Below are 23,008 nucleotides of genomic sequence, written 5' to 3' on the forward strand. Positions count from 1 at the left end.
GTCATTTTTAAAATTAACTAATTTGCTTTTTTGTTCCAGTGATCAATTTTGTAATTTTTCTTTAAGCTGCGTTCTTTTCTGAAATTTCCTGAAAATGTTCGAAAGCTAATTGGGAAGTGTATGCATATATTTTTGTTTTAACTTTTCTCTTAAAAAAATTGAGATAAAATTAGTTAATATCAAAATCAGTTAACATACTCAAATTATACATTTCCATGCTGGAAAAAAAAAAATTATAATTGGGTAAGTTTTTACGAATAACGCGTAGCTGGTAAAAAACTTGTGATAGAAAATTGTAAGAATATTCGCACATGCTGTCACTACTTTATTCAACTATTCCGAAAGATTTTCCTTCTTTTTTAATCTTGTAATTTGGATAATTTGTATTTTGGAAAGAAAAATACATGCATTCATACATATTATGTTCGGTATTGACTTTTCAGTAGTTATTTTTGTATCATGGGGAGGTAATTTCCTTTGAAAAATTTCAAGACTGTATTATAAATTTTCAATGTTTTCAAATTTAAAGAATTTGTAATAGACTAGTAAGTATGTTCTAATACAAAGTTTATTGAAGAGATTTCTCACTCGAATATGTTAACAATGGTTTAACAAGTTAACATAACTATTATAAATTTACATGCTTACCTTGTAAGATTTATGTCTGTCTTTGTTTAATAATTAGATACATACTTTATTTTATTATTCATTTCCAACTTTTTTAACTAAAACAATTTCCGTTGTTTGTCTTTTTTACTGTATTTTATTTTAAACATTTTCTGATTCATCTCTTCTTAAATTTTATTTTTATATTGCTACATGTTGTAAATATACATATAGATATATAATATGTGTTTTGTAAATAAATTAAATACTTAATTATGCTTATATTTATATATATACTTCACTTTTAATGTTTTAACATTTTTACTCATATATGTATGTAATTAATATAATAGTACATAATAAATAACGAAATACAATGAAAATTCGCTAATATTTTAATTTAAACACTAATAGAAAAAAAATTTATTTCAATTTTGCCTGATTTAGTTTGAATGTCGAATTGTTTCTTTTATTAATTGTTTATTTTTATTTCTTTTTTAATTTATTGCTTTATTTAAAGAGTTAATTATTGTTCTTTTTTATCAACTGACTTTATACCGACTTTATACTCTAGTAAATTTGTTTACGATTCTTTTCCAATTGAATTTATATACATTCTTCTTATAAAGTGTTGCATTTTTTTAGAAAATCAAATTTTCTTTGCAACTTATAGTGCAACAGATCTACATTTTTGTGATTTTTCACCAAAGACACTATATTTTTAATGTAATAACAATAATAGTGCACTTCATTTAGCATTCTTAAATTCCCACATAAGAAAATTCCTATAAATTTATTATATAGTTACTATAGGTGTACTGAATCAATTCCTTCGAAATTATGTGGAGTAAATAAAAAAAGTCGGTTAAATTCTAATTTATTTTTCGTATAAATTAAATTTTCGTATAATATATCTAACAGGGACTAATGAGTTATAGGCTGTTTCCCAATATGTCAAAGATTTGATAATCATATCACTCATGTCATTCACTTGACTTTGTAAATTAGAATTATGCTTCTATAATTAAAGAATTTTCCATTTTGATATTTTAAAAATTATTTCAATAAACAGGAAAGTCTAAAAATTCCAAATTAAAATGAATACACTTAAAAAAATTTCATTGGAAGAGTTTGTTACTGATTTAAAAAGAATAACTTGATGATAACAAATTACAATATTGTCATCTTTTTATGACATTCTTATTATTTTCATGACAATATTTTTTATTAAATTCTTCGAAAACTACACACAAAATATTTAATAAACTATTTTCACAAAAAAAAATTAATTGTTTTGCAAAAAATGAATAAATTTAATTATTTTGCAAAAAGAAATGCAAAAAAAAATAGAATACACAATAATCAGCTACCCTGGCAATATACATACATATATTGGAATCGTTAGTCATGTTGCATTGGAATTCATAATTTAAATCAGTTGCACGCATTTTATGTACTGGGAAACAGCCATAATTTTTTACAATTAACAAATAAAAAAATTTTTTATATGAAAATTTCATTTCAGCCTCATTTCAATTAGAATTACTAATATTGCTGTGAAATTTTGAATAATTCAATTAGGTACAAGAAAATTTTATTAAATTTTAACAATTAATTTTTAAATGATTTTACAATTTTGAAATTATGTAATCAAAATAGATTTAGCAATTTTTTTAAAATAATTAAAAAATAAAATTCAAAATAATTAAAAAATAAAAGTAATTTTTTTGTAATTTGCTAATCGCCTTTTGGAATAATTCATTTTTGCCAACTTGAATTTTAAAACTACTAAAACAAGCCTTAAGAAAGGTCTTTTAACTGGATTAATTAATAAATTTTTAACTTAAAGAGTCTTATCATGTAGGGAAAAATTTGTGTTTAACAAAATTACAAAATTTAACAATATTTAAATACAATTAAATATTATTTATAATTAAATCAACAAATTATACAATCTTGAATGTAATTTTTTCATAATTTATATAAGTCTTAACATCAATAAATAACTTGACTAATGCTTTCTTTCCTACAATTTCTTATTAAACACTATTAATTTTAGTTTCTTTGGCGGAAAAATTGATCATTTTAAAAAATATCTGGTCTAACACCACATATTTATGCCAATTTAAATAAACTCCTAAATTATTTCTACTAAATTCCTTGTCATTTTAGTGTGTTATTCAAAGCTCCTTTTTTACATTTCATTTATAAATTATAAAATTATTCTTACAAAAATAAACAAGGTTTCTTTTAAACTGTTAAAATAAATTATGTGAATTGTAATTAATATTAAATGATTTACGTACATTGATGATTTGTAACAATTGTGTAAATTGTAGTTATAGTTACTTGTTTCAATGTTTATTTTATCCAATTCATAATTGTTTTATTTATTTTTAAATTTAATGCAATTCAATTATTATTTAGTATTACAACAAATTGTTATTTCATTCTAATTTAATTTAAACCTCATTCAATACTATCAGTACAGTATTCTGCCAATTAATAAAAAATATTTAATATTTGCGGCTTTTCAAAAAGTGATTTGATTTCAATGTTTTTTTGCTTAATTTTTTAAGAGAAGTTTTAGTTTTCCTATGTTTTACTGGTAGACTTGTGTTTCTTTTAATTTTAAGTACATATTTCTTTTTTTTACATCGTCATTTTCAACTAAATCTTTTAAGCAAATTTACTTTGATATGTCACTCTTTAGTCTATTTTTAGATGCATTCATGAGTTCATTGCCATAAAGGATTTCGTTTTCTCTAGCATTTAAATTTAAATTTTCAACTTGCTCATCGGACAATAATTCTTTGTCAGACCTAAAATATATACATTGCAAATTAAATAAAGTAATTGATATAATAAAATTAAAATTAAAAAATACCTTGTAAATGAAAAGAAATCATTTTGTTCATTATTTACTTCCGATTCGCTATTCCTACGCTCTAATGATTTACCAACTTTTTGGAAAACACTTGCTACTTTATCACTAGCATCAATTAATAAATCTAAACTTTGTCGTCTTCCAGAGCTTTTAAAACTATTTGATCTAGATATCCATGATGTTATACCACCATTATTATTTTCTCCTTTTTTCTTAGAAAATGATTTATCACCAATAATACCATCTAAATTATTATCATCATTAAAAACAATTGTTGTACAGGTAACTTTACGATGTTCTTCACTTTCTGAAGTATCACTACCGCCACTACCACCACCACCACCAATCATACCAATTCCACCACAGCCACTTAAACCCATTAAATTCTGTTCATCAAAATTTGTTGAGGATTCATGATGTGAATAACCTGAACTTGAACTATTCGAATTTGATAAACGAATTTCAGTCCATTGTTCAATATCATCAACATCATTTGATATACCAGATGAAGATGCTTCTTTAATTTTATCATCATCACTATTATTTGTATAGTAACTGAGCCGATTTATATTATTTAAATTTGTATAATTATTTGTATTATTAGTTATAATATTTGATTCACTGTTACAACAAAAAACTGATGTAGATTGAACTATTTGATGGGATTCATGTTGATTTTGTTCATTTTGATACAAATGTTGTTGTTGCCTCTGATGCGGAAAATCTTGTAATAAATGTGGACAATCATGTTCATCAAAATTTTTTGTTTTTATAGGGCTTGATTTATATGTAATTTTTGATGGTAAATCTAAATATTCATCACAACAATCAATTTGATTTGTATAATATAAATTATTACGTTGATTTGATGATGATATACGATATGAATCATCAATTGAATTTGCTGATATGTCATCATCTTCATCATCATCTAATGTAATACGATTTAAACCAGAATGTAATGGTTGTAAACTAATATTAGCTGCCATTCTACAATCAATACGATGATTATCGCCAAAATTATTTGCTAAATTATTTAAATTTAAACGTTCCTGCCGTTGCTTATGAATTTCTTCAGAAATTCTTTCTAAATTTTTCAACGCTTCATTATATGTCATTTTTGCTTCGCCAACTTGATTTTCAAGTAAATCGATCTTTTCTTTTTGTGCCTTTAAAAGTCCATTATAATTCGCCCTCGTCTCATAATATGGCCTAAAACAATGCAAATATTTAAGATAAATTTAATTTCAATTCTAATTTAAAATTTTTTATGTATTTGTGTTCTCATTTAAATAAATAATTACTCATTTATTGAAATATAGTTTAGGATGAATTCATTTTCTAACAAAATTATTAATTAGAACCGAAATAAAGAAAATTATAACTACTTACAAAATCAATAAATTATGCTGGTAAGCCAATAATTTCAATAAAAGTAAGTTTCTTCGAATGTTGTTACTAAATTAACAGAAAAATACAAAAGAAAATTAAAATTTATAAATTATAAAATAAAAAACTTTTGCAAAACGTTTTCATAAAAAATATGTAAAGTGTTAAATATTTTATATTTTGTATAACAATTTGCAATTATTAATGTTTCCTTATGATGTAAAAACAAAGAAAATAATGTAAAAAACACAAACAATGCTTTATAAACAAACTTAAAAGAATTTTGTTCAGGTAAAAAGCAACACAAATATTAAGTTTGTTAAGTTTAAGTATTCTTTAAAAAAATTTTGAAAAGTGCTTAATAATTTCACTCTGCTCGTTTGTCAGTGTGTCTATTTACAAAATTTCTACACCTTTTAAAATAGAAAGTTAAAATTTTACATATAAATAAATCCTAACTAGAGACTAATTTCTATAGAAGAAAATTGTTCTCTATCTTCCCCATTCAAAAAGTTATAACCAAGACGAAAAAGTCCCAAAAATCCTTTGAATGTTTGTTGTAAAGTAAAATACCACAATCATTTTTTGTATCCTACTCAGAAAAGTAGTTACTGACTTCTTTCACTGCGGCATGGCATTGTTTTCAACAAGTTTTTTCCACATTTTTGATATTGCTCCTCCAGACGATAAGTTTTAGGAGCCTAAAATTTTTGTGCCTTTTAAATATACTAATTAATAGTTTATTTCGTTAGAATAAAATTTTTTCCACTTTCATCCACTCTAAAGTCATTGTCTCTCGAAATTTTTAATATTTGAGTTTTCGGCACCTTACATACATATTTCCTAAACTGTAAGCTTTTATAATTTTCTATAAAAACTGATGATAAATGCCACACCATCAAAAAATATAAGTATTTATCGTAACCCACGCAATTAACTCTTGATTTTGACCACTATGTTAACGTATCTTTCAATTTTTCTTGTCTCATCCTAAATATATGCAATAAATTAAAATATTTTGGTGTGTGGATGAAAGTAATTTAAAATATAAGAGATTGTTTATTTCAATTGTTGAACGGAAAAAGTGCTATTTTACAAACCATAGGTTTAAAACTTTATTGAATTTAACTGCTTAATTATATTTTAAAAAATTTTCATCAAAAAGTAATTTTTTTAACTTTGTAAAAACTATGAACTTTTAAATTAAATGTGATTAGTTATAGAACGTCAAAAAAAGCATCATGTGTTGCCCATTAAAAGAGTGCAGGTGTAACTTTTGTCAAATTTAAAAAAGAAAAAATAATAAAAAGAATAATTATAAAAGAAGCAAAAAGTAATCAAAAATTATCTATAACAAAATAAATTTCAAAATCTTCTCTTATTCCATACTTAGTTCCATAAAGATTAGAGAAATTATATTATTAATAATCTCACCTCGACGCTTTTATTGCACCTTTTAATTGCGCTTGTAATTTTGTAACACGATTATTTGATACTTCTTGCTTTAATTCACAGATTTTCAAAAAATTTCTTGCATCACTTACTTCTAATTGTGATTCATGAACTCGACCTTAAAAAATTTTTCAAATATGTACATATATAAAAGAATTTATTAGAAATTTTAGTAAAATATTGATATTATAAAATTACTTGTTGCATGACTTAACATCTCTTGACATGCTGCATCTAAAGTCGAACTTTCACCTACACCTAATTCAGCTAAATTTACCATTTCTTTGGCTGCAGCATGTACTGATTTCGCTTTTTCATAATTTAATTGTGCCAATTGTGTTTCCTTAGAAAGCTATAAAGAAAAATTTGAGAATTTATTTTCAGTTATTTATGCGCTCATAAGTTGAGCCTATATATAAGTTGAGCCTGCTTATAATTTATAGTGAAGTCAAAATAAGTAAATTACCTGTGTTACATAAAGCCGTGCCTCATAATACGGTCTTGCTGCTTCGATTGCATTTCCTAATTTATGTGCTGATTGCTTTATTTTTTCTACACTAGTTGCTAATAATTTTTTAAAATCACATTTGGCCTCCTGAAATATGTATGTATGTAAGTAAAGAATTTATAAAGTAAATTTTCAAATTTTTTTTTAAATTTTTAAAGTAAGCTTTTTGTCAATTTTAAAAAAAGAAAATACATAAGAAAATTCAAAATATAGAGAACAACATATGTATGTAGATTTATTGTAATTTTCCAAACTTTCTCTTTTAAAATTTTACAATTGAATTAAACTCATCCTGAATGAAAGGGATATAATACAGAAATGAACAAGCTGGTAAATATTTATTTTTATATGTATACATAGAAGAAAGTGGCTAGAATATTCCGTTTGGAAAAAAATAAAATCATTCTTGAGCAAAAAAAAACAGATTCGGTCGAATTAACTGAACAAATGGAAAGAACGAAATATTGATCAAACAAATATTATCTGACTTTAGTTTGAAGGTCATCAAATTTAGCAAGCAGTTTATATAAAACGCGGCAATGGCTTATTAATCAAATGTGCTCTTTGCAATATCCCACTTAACATCACCTATGAACATTTGCATGGCGAAGATAGAGAGGATATCTAAAAATATAGAGAAAAATTAGAATAGAATTTTGTTTTTCAAACTGAGCTTAAGCTACCAATGGCCAATTTTCTAAGCAGAAACTGCAAAACAAGATGGTATTATATTTCGTATTTAATTTTGCCATAAACCTAAAATAAAACGAGAAAAAAAATAGAGTTGACCTTGTGAACTCAGTGATACCCGTACGAATTTGTTATCCTATGTGCGAATAACTAATGTGCCATAACTAACTATGGGGCAGAGTATGACTTTAAGTTGCCGTACTACCATATTAATTTATGCAAAATGTCAGTATTACTTATGTGTTTTTCAAAATACTGGTTGTGCCAAACTACTATTGAAGTTGTATAGCAGCTACCAGAAAGAGCCAAGAAATTTTAGCAAATTTTATCAAGCACATCGGCCCTACTAATATATTCACATGCGTGAAATCTCAATATCACAACTTTTATAGTTTCTGAGATATAGCCAAATAACTTTTGAAGTTGTATGGCAAGTACCAGAAGGAGCCAAGTAATTTCAACGGCTTTTATGAGACACATTGGCCCTACTAATATATTCGTCTGTGTGAAATTTCAATTCCACAGCTTTTATAGTTTCTGAAATATAGTCAAATAACTTTTGAAGTTGTATGGCAGGTATCAGAAGGAGCCAAGTAATTTCAACGACTTTCATGAGACTCATTGGCCCTACTAATATATTCGTTTGTGTGAAATTTCAATACCACAACTTTTATAGTTTCTGAGATATAGCCAAATAAATTTTGAAGTTGTATGGCAGCTACCCGAACCGGCACCCCCATCATGTCCAATTTAAATAGCAGAACCCTATTACAATAAATCATGCACTTACTACAATAAATCATTTGTGAAAATTTGGTGAACTTAGCTCAATTAGTTTTTGAGTTATCGTTCGGACGGACGGACAGACAAAACTAAATCAACTCAGACGCTGATCAAACACTTGAGTCTATATCTAACACCGTTATTTCTTAGCGTTACAAACGGTAAGGCAAATTTAAACATACGTTCGTACGGGTATAATTAGTGATGAGTTTAATTATTTTAAGTGTTTTATTGAAACACTTAAAAATACTTTAACAAAATTGATTTCTTTTTTTGTCTGCACTATTGCATATCCCCAAGCATTTGAATTGATAAAAACTGCCATACAATAAAAATTTTTGCTTTTCCGTACATATAAAACTTTGGTAATAAAATATATACATATACCAAATTATTGAGAGCCTATACTTATACCTTATATGTATGAATATGCATACATTGGGTAGTTTTTTCCAAATTCCAAAATAAAAAAAGAATTTCAAAATTTTGATGGTACTTCACATATCCTTTTATATCTAAATATACGAAAATGTTATACAACAGTATTGAAAACATTATGCAAAAAAACATACAAATGAAATGAGAACACATAAACATAAAATACGGATGTCATTTACATACATGTATGCATATATATATTTTGCTTACATAATGTGTACATACATAAATACAACCCCTATTAAATCGGAAATTTAAATTGAAAATATTGAAACCCTAGAGTAAAATGCAAGATCAATAATACAACAATAATTAAAATTGTAAATGTATTAAACATTTTATTTTAGAATGAAAATTGTGGAAAATTTTGTAAAAATATATTTTCTAATTGCAAATTGAAAATTTATATGCGAATGAATACGATGCCCGGCGAAAAGTCCATATTAATTAGTTTTTTTAGTTTCAAATGCACTCAATGAATTAAAATGATATAGGAATATTAATGGAATTAGTAAAATTATCCTGGCAAATCACCTGCAAAAACAGCTAATTAAAAATACAGATAATCTAAAAATTTGAAACTTTTCTAGCTACTATTAATACGTAGTTGACAGAGTTTGCAATTAGCCTGAATTTTGCAGCTATTACAGCACATTCACTATTCTACTTCGTCTTTCAACACGTTGAGAACAGATGCCGAAAATTTTTAACATATTAAATCGTTAGTGAACTAATTGACCAATCATTTGAAGCGTGAAACTTGACTGAAAAAAATACTAAAAAATTTTTGTAGACTCCAACTTTGTATGTTGTATGAAGCTATACATATTTAGGTAATTTTGAAAAAGTTTAAGTAGAACTCGCAATTATCGGGTAAATTATGTATATGTATAAAAATGGATACTTACTATATAATAGGAAACTACAATTTTTTAGCCTTCAGCATGTGCTAATATTCCCTTACAATATTATACAATTTTACTATTAACGATTATAGTCGAGATTGGGCAAAGCTCGATAGGTTATGAAAATTTGAAGTGCACCAATATTGCTAAATTATTTATGGTATATTGATTTAGGGACTTGTTTTCTGTCTCTTGTGTTGTATACGTACATAGATGTTAAAACTTGCAATTCAGAATGTTAATACAACAATTTTAAATCTAATTAGGGAACAAAAGTTCTACACAAAATAAAAAAAAAATAATAATTGAAAATTTCATTTAAATTTGCTTTTTTTTCTTATATTTCGATTTGATTCGAGTTAGGAAGATACATAAATATCATAATCTCGTAATGCTAGATAATAATTGGACTTGTTATATAACAAATGAATAGCCATTTGATATTACACTACGCATATGAACAATATTATTGTTGAAATGGCTTTTTTTATCTCTTTCTATAATACTCGATTTAATTAAATATTTTCCAATGATGGTAATAGGTTTTTGTTACAATATCGTATAACTATGCACATATTCATTAATGTAAATGTAATATTATTTGAACACGAATTTAAGTACAAAATTCTATTTTTCCAAACCAGTTCAATTTTTAAAAACAACAACAAATTCGTATCACATATAAACTTATACTTCATATACCTGTTATATACCTATACAATTTACGTATAGGTGCCTACTCTTCAATAATACTCGTATTGTCCAAATAAATATTTAAATGCATATAAAAAGAAAAATTGCAGCATATTTAAATATTTATAAATTCTTCTAATAATAAATTCATTAAAAAAAAAGGAAATTTTTACTGACCTTCAATTTATCAAAAAAATAAACCCCTTCTCAGTTATTGGTTAATTGTCATACACCAAAATTCTTACAACACATGACAGAAAAAGTAAAATAAAATAACCTAAATATTTCACATTCATTACAAAATTTTAAGTTTTTATTTAATAAAAATGTAAAGTAGTCCGTGGCCGGGATTGCCATACCATTGCATTTACATATACAAACAGTACAACGACATCGGTACACGAATAAATGTGATAATGGTTGCTTAAAATTATCGTTCTAATATGATTTAGTCCCAGTTATAGTTGGGTGATTTTGAAATAATACTGTTGTATAGATTTTAAAATTTTTATCTTACGGAACTAGCAACATTTAGGTGATTAGGCCATTATGATATTTTTGAATTACTGCATCTATTGTCTAGAATTTTAGCAAATAATTGCTCTCAAAAATAAAGTGTTATTTAAGTAGGTATAAGCTTACCTTATTTCAAAAGTGACAGTTTTCTAGTTTTGTAATAACAAAATTTTTAGTATTTGCGGTAATGCTTTTCTATAGTTGTAAAGGTATCGTATTGTTGATTCTTATTTAAGTTTGCTAATTACACACATATTTGTGTACATATATCAAAATTGTAAGCATATATGATGTATAATTAAATAACAAATTAAGAAAAATTCAGAAAATTTATTTTAAATTTTATCACAGTACAAAATATTGTACAAATATGGATACAATATATCGCACATTTGCGAGAAGAATGACATAAGTTAAAACACAGAGTCGTAAACTTGCTTTTGTTACTATTATATTTAAACATACAAAGCTTTTCTCTAACAAAATAATACAGAAAATTTGGTCATATACTTGTAGAATAGTTCTATGCTAACGTTTTTTAACATTCGATAGTAATTTACACCCGGCTATAAATAATTTAAATTCCGGGAATCGAAGTTATTTTACAATATTTTTATATTAAGTTGTGTCGTTATTCTTTCCAGCGTGCGATATTTGTTTATTAACTATACAATTTAGTGCATTGATTATGAGGTAAATTACCCCTTTGTAAGTCTTAATACATAAATTTAATATGCAAAATAAAACTATCATTATACGTTTAATAGCTTAAGTAAATAACTGGACTCGATAAATTAGATACAAAGCCCCGTGCATTGAATAAATTTTTGCAGAATACGAAAAAAGAAGCTATATAAAGAACCCAAATTCAAATGAATTTTTCGAAAAATCCCAAATTTAGGGTAAGAGGAACCCTTATTACCAATTGTTTCTATCGGAAGATGCACGATATTTTGTCGAAAAATTATTTCGTTGATATTATCAAATTCAGTTATCGAAAAATTATTTCGTCGATATTATCAAATTCAGTTATCGTATCGTTTTATCAAATTTCAAAAAAGCTTCTTTCCTTATATTCTTTAAAGTAAATATCGTATTTTGAAAATAAAATATATTCAAAAATTTAAAAACTACCAAATATGACTTAAACAGTTGTTGTTTCTAATCACAAAAATACAGTCAAATCAAAAGTCGCCTAAGTCAAGTTTTGCAAATTTTGAAGTTGTTTTTAAATTGAATGTCTAAGGTTGTCAAAAATTAATTTGACATATTATTTCATTTTGCTCTGAAGTTTTTGCTTAAAGTCACAGAAATAAATAAAGAGAAAAGAAAAACTCAAAGTTTTGTAATTAATTGCACTTAAAATTAAATTTCTCTTTAAATTCTATTAAAATAATATTTAAAAATAATAACAGAAAAAATTAATAAAAAACGAAAATAGTGGCTCATCTCGAATGTCAAAAGTATTGTTCAATTAATTGATCATCTTTGGTTCTTCATGAAATTTCTTTTAATAAATTTTAATTGTTATATCATTTTATTGATTGCAAATTATAAGTGTAGGTACTTTAGTGATTTTTCAATTAAAAATTAACATACTTTGCTAAAAACATCTCTACGACAATCTTAAATTCCATACAAATTGATAAAACTATATTCTTATAATCATAATATTATTGTAGCATCGTTCTATACATAATATACAAGATATACGCTCTCATTTGTTATTAAATCTCATTTCCAAGGTTAATCAAATACTAAAAACAGAACATTATTTCTCTTTTATATTGTATTTTTGGCGAGACATTGATGTGTAATATATTTTCACCCATTATCGTGTTGTTTCGAAAAATTGTTTGAATTTGATTATTATTGTATAATTGTATGTATACACAAAAATAAACAAATAATTATTATACATACGTATACATGTGTAGTATTTAAGCTTTTTTAATGTTTATCATGTCGGAAACTAAAAAAAGAATAAAAAAATAATTGTTTTGAATAAAAGAGAAATTTCTCCCGCACCCCTTCATTTTAATTTTAATATTCTCTAATATAACGTTTTTGGTCGTTTACTTATACAAATTAAAAGAAAATTTTACATACGTATTAGATAAAAAAAAAAGTTCAATCTGAAACGTAAAAAAAATTTTTATAAAATTTTATATTATTTGTATAAACATTTGTATATATGTATTCACTCATTCGAGAATTTATACAGCGATCAGTAAATGTAGGGTAACGACCTCAATTATTAAATTACAGACGATAACATTTATTTTTTTTATTAGTTCAAAACACGTACGCTGATAATAGTTATACGCCATTGTTTTAACAAGTTTTAAATTTATTTATTAAATATTTGTACATACACATAGGCGCATATATATAATGCGTCCATAAATATACAATGTAGGGTTATGTAACAATAAACTGTTAATGAAAATCAAAGAATGAGCTAAATAAACAAAATGGGCTGAACTATAGACTGAGTATAGATTTAAACTTAAAATACAGGTAAACATATTCTCACATTATTTTGAAAAAAAGAGACAGAAATGACTTGACTTGCTTATGTTTACAAAACTAGTACACCTATTAATACAACTTATTGACAAAGGAAGAAAAATAGTGACTCACTTGTTTCATACAAAATAATATAATCAAAATTAAAATTAAAAACTGGCCACTGAAATTAACCGCTATAAATTTTCCCAAATTTACAAGAAACTATCGCTAAATGCTTCGCCATAAAAAAAAATATAGCTAATTGTCTTAACTCATCTAATTAGGTGCCAAATTCGACCTAGGTCTTTTAAATTTTTGTTCTCATCCTGTAAATATGCAATTATTTCTAATTGAATAACAAAAATTGGTATGGTAGTGAAAACAATTTCCATTATTTTCATTTTAAAGCATTTTCACTTATTTAAGGAAAATGTTCTACTTGCTATGATTTTCGCTAGGACGTTGATCTTTATTGCATAAACCCTTCACTGTACGCGCGCCTTCTAAAGAAACGGTTTAACTCATTTTCAAACTGATCTTAAGTAAAAAATATTTTATTTTGCTAGTTTTTCCCATAAGTGAAATCGACCCCCTATGCAAAATTTAATTTGAAATTCTTGAAAAGTTTTCAAAAATTAACTTTTCTATGAAACAGTCAAATCTATATGTTACTAGAGAAAAATAAATCTTATTTATCTTATAAAATTTACTTTTGGCGCTTACGACTTTTTATTGTTGCAAGAAAAATAATAGCTTCCCTTTGAAGTCTTACATCATTTGAATTTTAGAAATTTTTTAATGTAAAAAATTAAACACAATAAAATTTTTAATATTGTAATAATTAATTTTATAAATAAATTATTCTTGTATATTTTTTACGTTTTTCTTTTGAATCTATTATTTTTAATTATTAAACAAAGCCATTCCGTTGTTTCATTATTGTGGTATTGCATTATTAAAAATTAAACAGTAATTAAGTCAACATTTCATAAAGCTAAAAAGGAAATTTTTTTTTAAAAATTATCAAAAGAATTATTATTTTTAAAAAAATTTATTATAAGTTAATTTTGAAAGCATTCGAATGCTTTGTCTTTTCAAGGAATGTGTTAAATTCAATTTCCTTCTACTTGCGGGTGTAAATTAAAAGAATTAATTATTTATGTATATAATTGATATATAACACATTATGTAAGGAACTAGATTATATTAGATTGCAAAGAAGGCGTAACAGTGTACCGCAACCAGAAAATATAGATCTATTGTGCCCGCCAACTAGTTGCGGGGTAAAGCTCTACAAAGCCACCTCGAGACCCACCCTCCTGATAAATTCGAGCAACGTTGAAGGATTAGTTGACCCCAGCTCCGCTGGAGTGAGCACGTAGTTTACCTCCCTTCTCATGCGAACGAGGACCTTGCATTCCATCAGAAGGTGCGCCGAGAACTCCTCGTCACTAATCTAATCGAATGTAAGGAACTAACATAAATTTATATATAGAAAACTTTTAAAAATTATTCTTATTGCATTACGTGAATAATCAGGCACTCAGAAAGTCGAAAAATAAAAATCACAAAATTTTTGTAAATTATAGAATTGAAATGTAAATATTCTTAGTTCTACTCGTACTATGAAACCAGTTTCTTTATTTCGAATCTTTTTCCACTAGAGTGAGTATTGTTTCCGCTTTTCTTTTAAAGCAATTCCAGATATATAACAAAAAATATTTCTTCGGAATTAGTGAATTTTATACACAAAAACGAAAGTATTTTTTCTAAGTATACAAATTTATGATTATATAACCCTATCAGAAACTATTTGTTTACTATAGGACTGATAAAGGTTATCTCATTTTAATTAAAAATTAAAAAAAAAATTATATATAAAATATTATGTCATACTTATTGAAATATATTGGACCTTGTTTTACTGAAGAAAATTTTATATAAGACAATATTCGTAATTTTAGCCTTGAAATTTGTATACCTAAAGTATACAATTTCATTTTTGTCTATAAGTATGCAATATTTAATATTTATTTTAAGTGTAATAATAATATTGTATAAATATTTTCTTTTTCATTAAAAATTGTAAATTTAACCATAATTACATGCATACATAATAACATTTCTTTTAATGTATATATAATTAAAATTGCATACGTTAAGGCATTTTTTTTAAAATTCTTATAAGAATTTTTTTTCCCTCTTGTCCTCTAATACTCCTTAACTTTACATATTTCATGTTTATACTGTTTTTAATTTGAAATATTTACATAACCGAATGTGGTGTGCCTACACCGCCTATACACACATCACATGTAAATTTTATATATCAGTTGAAAATCCTTTTTCTTTCAAATCCTTATAAGCCATATCATTGTTTTCTGTTTTAATACAACACAAAACAGTTATCCTGTATATAAGGAGAGAGAAATAATTTAAAATTTATGAATGATAAACACTCCTTTTTTATTTTCAGATTTAATTTCGGAAAGGAATTTTCTTTTCTTAGAATGATTTCATTTTTTTTTTTTTGGTTTTTTTGCATTTACTGAAGTGTTCATATGTGTATGTGTATAAAATTTCGCATAAATATAAATATCTACATTTATATACTTAAGTATATTTAAATTATTATAATGTGAATTCCAAGATAAAATCCGAAATATTTAAAATAAAATTTATGTAAATGAAATGTAAAGAAAGAAACAAAAAAAAAAAGAATGAAAAGGGTAATAAATTCCATATTATTGTTCTCGATATTAAAAATACAAAATAACAATAAGAAAGGATATAAGTAAAGGATAAAAAATGTATGTTCTTGACTTTCTTGTATTTTCTCTTTCTCTCCCTTTTTTTCAAATAATATATTAAAATATAAGGTATTGAAGGATATTGCAATTGATACGGCCGGCATTCAATGGTATTTTCTTCTACTTAATTCTATTAAACATAGAATTAAACATACGAGTATATAACGTTAAATATTATGAAATATAGAAACATTTTAATACAATCACAATGAACATAAATTGTAAAAATGTATTTTTCTAAAAACAATGCCACTTTAATCAATTTTTAAAAAGGCTTTACTTAGCTCTTTTCACTAACGCTACTTTTAATTAAAAAAAAATAAATATTTTTATCAACTGTCAGAAAATCCCTAACTATATGCAATTTTATAAATTGCTTAATTGATAAAAAAATAGCTACAATTATAACTTTCAAATTAATTACATAATCGATTATAAAAGTATTATTATTGTATCAGTATTTATTTTGGAATATACCTACAATACCTGTAATGCAACCAAAGGGCAGTAGTGTAAGCAAAGAGATGTAAACAGCCTTACAAAGAGAATTAAGGGATTGTCTTACATGTAAGAAATATTATGAAAGTAATTTTTATATGAATCTGGTAATATTCTAGTTTAAAAGCTACCAGGAACAGTTAAAAAAAGACATTAGAACCTGCTATATAGATAAAATTTTTGTATGCCTCTAGTTTTTACATTGAATGAACATATTTTTTTTTGAATCTCCTAATTTTTTAAAATTCTTTCTTAAAAGATAATAAAAAGATTAATGTTTTTTAGGAAAAAAAACATTAATCTATCACATTGATTAAAAAATTACCTAAAATTAAAGATTTCCTATAATTATTATAATCATACATAGCATACTTTTAGGGGTTTCGAAGAAATATGTGCGTGTATTTCTAAAAATACACTTCTTAAAGTTCATATTTCAAAGCTTTAAGTGCAAATTAAATGTAGAATTGTTAAGGCCTTGTAGCTTTAACCATAAGAACTGTTTTATCAAAAATATGTAACTTACAATTTTATTACTACTTGTCCAGATTTAGCAACAGTAATTGAAAATAGTTACGTTCGAATAAGTCAATTGAATTTTCAATGATTTAATTACTATCAATTTTTGAAAAAAATTATAACATAAAAAAATAACATTATCCATTAACGCATCCATTTAGTGATATTTAATTAATGTTATTTATGATTCAAATCCAAGAACTTCCAATATAAATAAATTTTATTTTTCCCGTATCGATATTTAAATATTGACTCAAACGAATTTAAAATTTAAAACATTTCTAAAGCAAATCTTTGTCTTTATAACTCAAATATTTATAAATCCTTCACATAATTATCTACAAGTCTATACCATATACTAAAAATTATGGCTTAATATATCTAATTATACTACATAATGCAAGACATAATTATTATTATTATAATGTTTATTTTATTTTATTTTTATATATAAATTAATTAACTATTTTATTTATTACTGTACTATTCTCTACATACAAGAAGCTACTTCTAAATTAAAAACAAAATAAATCATTAAATAAAATATTAAAATAATGTTATAGTATACTGTTATATTATCTAGTATATTATACAGTTATAGTGTCAAATATGTTCATTAATTATTTATGCAGTATGCGTGTAAGTATGTTGGAAATATTTTATAAAAAAGGATATATTCCATATAAGAAAAATTACTATTTCTTTATTTAGTGTATAAAAAAAGCAAACGAATCCTCAAATATCTAAAAATAAAATGAAGAAAAAAAAGGTGTGTAGTATTTTATATATGACAAAATTTATAAATAAGTAAAGTAACTGTTATTAAGGTATGTATAAAGTATACACTATATACGCACATATAAAATTTATGTTTGTAGGTATATAGATTAAATGAATTGCGGTAATGACCAATTTCCTTTTAAGAAAACCATTTATATACCTATAAGGATATTATATTCCTCTTATATACGAGTACATAATAATATAGAGGATGCATACATGTATTATGAAAAATTTATTTATTATAGCACGAATTTATATATGGGTTGCACATATTCAATGCTTACATGTACAATGTCTACATGTATTTGTACAGTAATACCTCGCTTATAGTTGCTTTTGAGTTCAAGAATTAATGACTTCAAGTAAAATAAACCAAGGCCAAGTTCTAATCTAATTTTTATATAAAAATTTTGTGTTCTCATATGCATGTTTATTATCTCATCATTTATAAATTTGTTATGATATTATATACTAGGAGAAAATGTGACGTTATGTATTCATAGATATTATTTTATAAATTATCAAACTAAATTATAAATGAAACCTAGGCAGAAACATAGGAATATTTTTTTTACTTTTATATGTAACAAAAAGTGTTCATCTTATTTTTTAGTTCAATATTCCTACTTGAGTCAATTCAGTTTCTTAATTTTAAAACTTTTGAATTTTCAGTTATATTTAGGTCTATTCAATTGGCTGTTGTGAAGATTGTAAAATTTCAATACACAATGGTGAGAAAAAAAAAACAAAACAACTTAAAACAGAAAATTTTAGTGGACATTTACGCTATTCAACAAAAAATTAAATTTATAGCACGGTAGCAAATTAAAGCTTTCACAACTTCGTAAAATTAAGCTGTTTAAATTTGAAGAGTTTAAGAATTCTTATCTAAAATTTTTTCTTTGCTCTTTACTCAACAATAACATGAGCAACTCATTAAAATTTCGGGTTTTCCTATTTAAGATTTAGCGTAATATTAGTGCTTCAATTATGTTTTATGTTTTTGGACGTTTTGGATAGTTTTGGACATCCAAGTTTACATTTAACCTAATTGTCTACTAAAAAGCATTAAAAAATTATCACGTAACTTGTTTTTACATTTTAAATTTATAGCGTTAAGAAAGATAACTCTTTGTGTGATAACGCGTGTAATCGCAATTTTGTAAAATGTATTCTTAGAATAAGTATACACAAAGCCAACGAAACGAAACTTAGAAAATTGGTATAAAAAATTTCCATCAACCCAATTTTTTTCAAATGCATACATACATTGGGGTGATTTTATGCAAGGGATTACTGTATTTATTTCGCGTACATTTCTACTTATGTATTATTTATTCTGCATGTACATACATACAATTCAGTGAGTTATAAAAAAATGATGAAGTTCAAGGAAGGAAAAAAAAAATCAATATATATATTTTTTTAATGTTATACATTTAAAAACACTCAAAATTTATATAACATTAAAAAGGAGTGTGAATTATAGTACATCCGTACATACACACTACATACATACATAATAGGGTATATAATTTTAAATAAATTTTTAATTAATTTGTAGAAAATTATTAAAAAATTTTTAATGTAAAAGTAATTTTTACCTCAATTTGAACTTCCAGCCTATTAATATCATCTGTTGCAGTATTAAGCTTTTCTAATTCAATCTATAAAATCGAATACAAAAAAAAAAAAACAAAGACGGTAGAAAATTATTAATTTTTTTTTTTGGTTTTAAGCATTTTTTTTAATATTTTGTTTAACATCTTGTTTTTCTATTTGTGTTTGTATTGATTTGTTTGTAGTTAATGAGATCATAATTATATTTTCAAAATCAAATAAAAAAAAAATTTTGAATAAATTTAGAAAATAAAATTTTAATTAAAAAAGCTCATTTTTTTTTTTTGGTCACACCTGAACTCTGGGATCAACTCCGCCGCTGCTTGTATTGCTTTCAAAAGACATTTTTCTATTGTTATTAATTTTTTATTTTTCTGTTTTTGTTTCTGCTTCTTCTTATGTCTTTTCTCTTCCTCCTGCTCTTCTTCTCCTTTTTCTTCTTGTGTTTTATTTCTTGTTTTGTACTTTTTTTTTAATTTTTCCAATAAAATTATATAAAAAATTTTGGTATAGAAAAAACTTAACTTTTAATATTTTTTTTTTCTTATTAAAAACAAAAATTTCAAGTTTTCTTTTATTAAAAACAATAACAACAACAAAATATTTAAGTAAGTAACTAAGTAAGTATGTAGGTTAGTTTTTTAGTATTTTCACAACATTTTCATTTCTTTTTTTTCTTTTTTGCAAATTCTCATTGATTTTTAATATAAAAAAATTAAAATTATTCTTTTTTCTCTTTTATTTTATAAAAAATTTTAAATTGTAATTCCCGTGTGTACCGAGTGAAAGAAGACAGAAAAAAAAGAAAATTAAAAGAAAAAAAAAATTAAAATTCTTTTTTTTACAATTTTTTTTCTTTTCTATCTTAAAGAAAAGAAAAAAATTATTTTTATTTTCCACGATTCAACTTTCATGCTCTAGCAACCTACACGCACTAAAACAGAAAAGCTACCAGGCAAGGCAAAGCAATTACAATGATTATCATTTTTATAACTTTGTGCTCTCTCTGTCTCTCTCTCTGTTTCTCTGTTGTTCGTTAAATTTATAATAATTTTGTATAGAGCCCAGTTAGTAGCATACCAGTATAGTAATCAAGAAGATTATTTCTATAATTTTTGTTAATATATCTGCTAATATTATTATGCATTTACATTTTCATTTATAAGGAGAAAATTTTAGAATAACGTTAAATGAGAAAATTTTATAAAAGCTATTCATGCAAACTATAGAGTAGAATCATTTGTTGTTTAGATTTGAAACGTATTGGGGAAATTCAAAACTGCAATGTTGCGTGCATCACAACAGTTTATAATTGAAAACTGATTTGAAGTATCTATCAATAAAATTTGAAGTTTAACAAGTCTTGCTTAACAAGCGCATCTGATTTGTAAAATTTGGAAAAAAATTACAACCTCACGGAAAAGGTTGATTGTTTTTATAGTACGTACTTTTAAAATATGTTCAAAAAAGTTCATTTTGTATCATTATCAAGCTTGTTTGCGCATAGTGATACAATGTCTAAATGACAGTTACATGATCCAAAATATTAGAGGTTTTGTGATTTTTTATTGAAAGGAGTTAAATTTTAATTATAGAAGCAACAATTAAATCAGTTGTACAGAGTGTTCCACAAAAGGTGGCAAATAATTTCAGGGATGTTTGTTTGATAAATTTTCAGCAAAAAATTATGTGGGTGGGGAGGGGCTTCCGATATACTCGCTTTCAAACTACAGCATGTTGACAAAATGGCATCAGATTTTCCGTTTAAATAAATAAGTGGGTATAACTTCAGAGCCACGCGGCAAAAAGTTATTTTTGCTTTACGATCGATTGCTCTTTATTTTCGTTCTTACAATTAATTTGATCTGAGCCATAATTTTCGAGATAAAGCTCGTCAAAATCAGAATTTCTGTTTTTAGCACTTTTCCAAAAATTTTTTGAAAAAAAATGCTTATTACTTTTAAAAGTCCGTGGACACTTTTTTTGTTTACAAAACTTTTACACCCTTGAAGATAGAAAGCTGAAATTTAATACGTACATAGATCTTTACTAGGAACTTTTTCCCGTAGTTCCAAATTTTTGATTTCGTTTTTTTTCCAAATTTTTGATTTCGTTTTTCTTCTAGACCCCGGCCTGTAGAAACTTGAAATTTTAGAGGATTTTAGACATTAACAAATAGTTCATTTTGTTAGAAGAAATTTGTTTTCCATCTCCATCCCCTCTCAAGTTATCGCAAGTTTTTTCAAAGTTCTATAAACGCAAAAAGCTAACAGAAAATTCCGTGACATTAAAAAATATAATCATTTTTCTTATTCTATACGCAATTAACCCATAAAATCGAGCATTATGTTAACCCCACTTTATACTAATTTTTGCTTTATTTCAAAGACTGCATAAATCGTTCATCCTAAATATATGCAATCCTAGAAATAGTTTTGTATATGAATGAACATACACTATTAAAATTATGTATAGGTATACATAGACTTGTTGAAGGGAAAAGTGCTACAATACAAACCATTGGTTTGACCAAACTTTATTTTTTTTGAATTTTTCGAAATTTCTCGAAAATTTTTTGTTATAATTCTGTTTTTGTGTTATTTCTCATGACTACTTGCTAGTCCTGCAAACAAATGTCTAAAATTCATGACCAAGCTTATCAACGAAATTTCTGGTATAGTGTAACGAGATTGTTCTGTGAAGATAAAATATGTATCTTAAAAGTTAAATATATGGGTATGACTCTATTCTTATGTTGTTTGGAGGAAATATCCTTTCTTTGAATTTTAAAATTATCTGTCAAAATATTATGCTTTTTAATGAACATTTGACATTGAAGAAGGAAGGATTGAAACAAAATAGAAATTGCAATTAATTTTCAAAAAAATCTTTTTTACGAATATTTGTTGTAATTTTAGTATTGCAAGTTCGCAACACCGTTAAAGTAGCTCCGTTAAGGTAAGTATAATTTTATTGTAATAGTTATGAACGAAAATTCAAAATTCTGATATCATTACTGTGATTTTTCAAAATATAACGAAAATTTTAAAAAGTAATTTTTTATGTCGAAAAAAAGGTATTAATAAATTTGTGAACAAAAGAATGAAAGACATATAAAAGGTATAACAAAATGTACGGTTATAAAAGCAATAACGGGATTTCACAGATTCATTGTAAATAAGTGTAAATGCAAAATAAATCAATGTATAATAATTTTATTTTGTGAATGTAAGCACACACCGACTTTACATTATTTTTGAAGAGAAAAGCTTATTTATAAAAGTCTTCTCTTTTTCAATTTGTTAAGGCAGAAATGGAGAATTGCAAAATTTGATTATAACTGAAGCGAAAACAGGAATTTTAACGAATTTAATTTTTTTTTTATTTCGCCTATGAAAGC

At 24.9% G+C, this 23,008-nt stretch overlaps 1 protein-coding gene across 2 annotated transcripts; it reads right to left on the reverse strand.

The window, feature by feature from the left end:
* Nucleotides 1–781: 781 nt before the first annotated feature.
* On the reverse strand, nt 782–20,528 carry LOC129619017 (putative uncharacterized protein DDB_G0282133). 2 transcript variants are annotated; one of them, XM_055534073.1, is made up of 8 exons: nt 19,903–20,528; nt 19,593–19,655; nt 6,801–6,929; nt 6,533–6,686; nt 6,317–6,452; nt 4,886–4,951; nt 3,494–4,705; nt 782–3,428 (listed from the first exon to the last, which is right to left on the reverse strand). In XM_055534073.1, the coding sequence occupies exons 1-8, from the start codon at nt 19,951–19,953 to the stop codon at nt 3,296–3,298; spliced, it is 1,944 nt and encodes a 647-aa protein (XP_055390048.1). In that variant the 5' UTR covers nt 19,954–20,528; the 3' UTR covers nt 782–3,295. The 2 variants fall into 2 exon arrangements, with proteins under 2 accessions (XP_055390048.1, XP_055390049.1); XM_055534074.1 differs by lacking the exon at nt 4,886–4,951.
* Nucleotides 20,529–23,008: the final 2,480 nt, after the last annotated feature.

Source organism: Condylostylus longicornis, unplaced genomic scaffold (genome assembly GCF_029603195.1).
Source record: "Condylostylus longicornis isolate FDR11 unplaced genomic scaffold, ASM2960319v2 ptg000010l, whole genome shotgun sequence".
NCBI lineage: Eukaryota > Metazoa > Arthropoda > Insecta > Diptera > Dolichopodidae > Condylostylus > Condylostylus longicornis.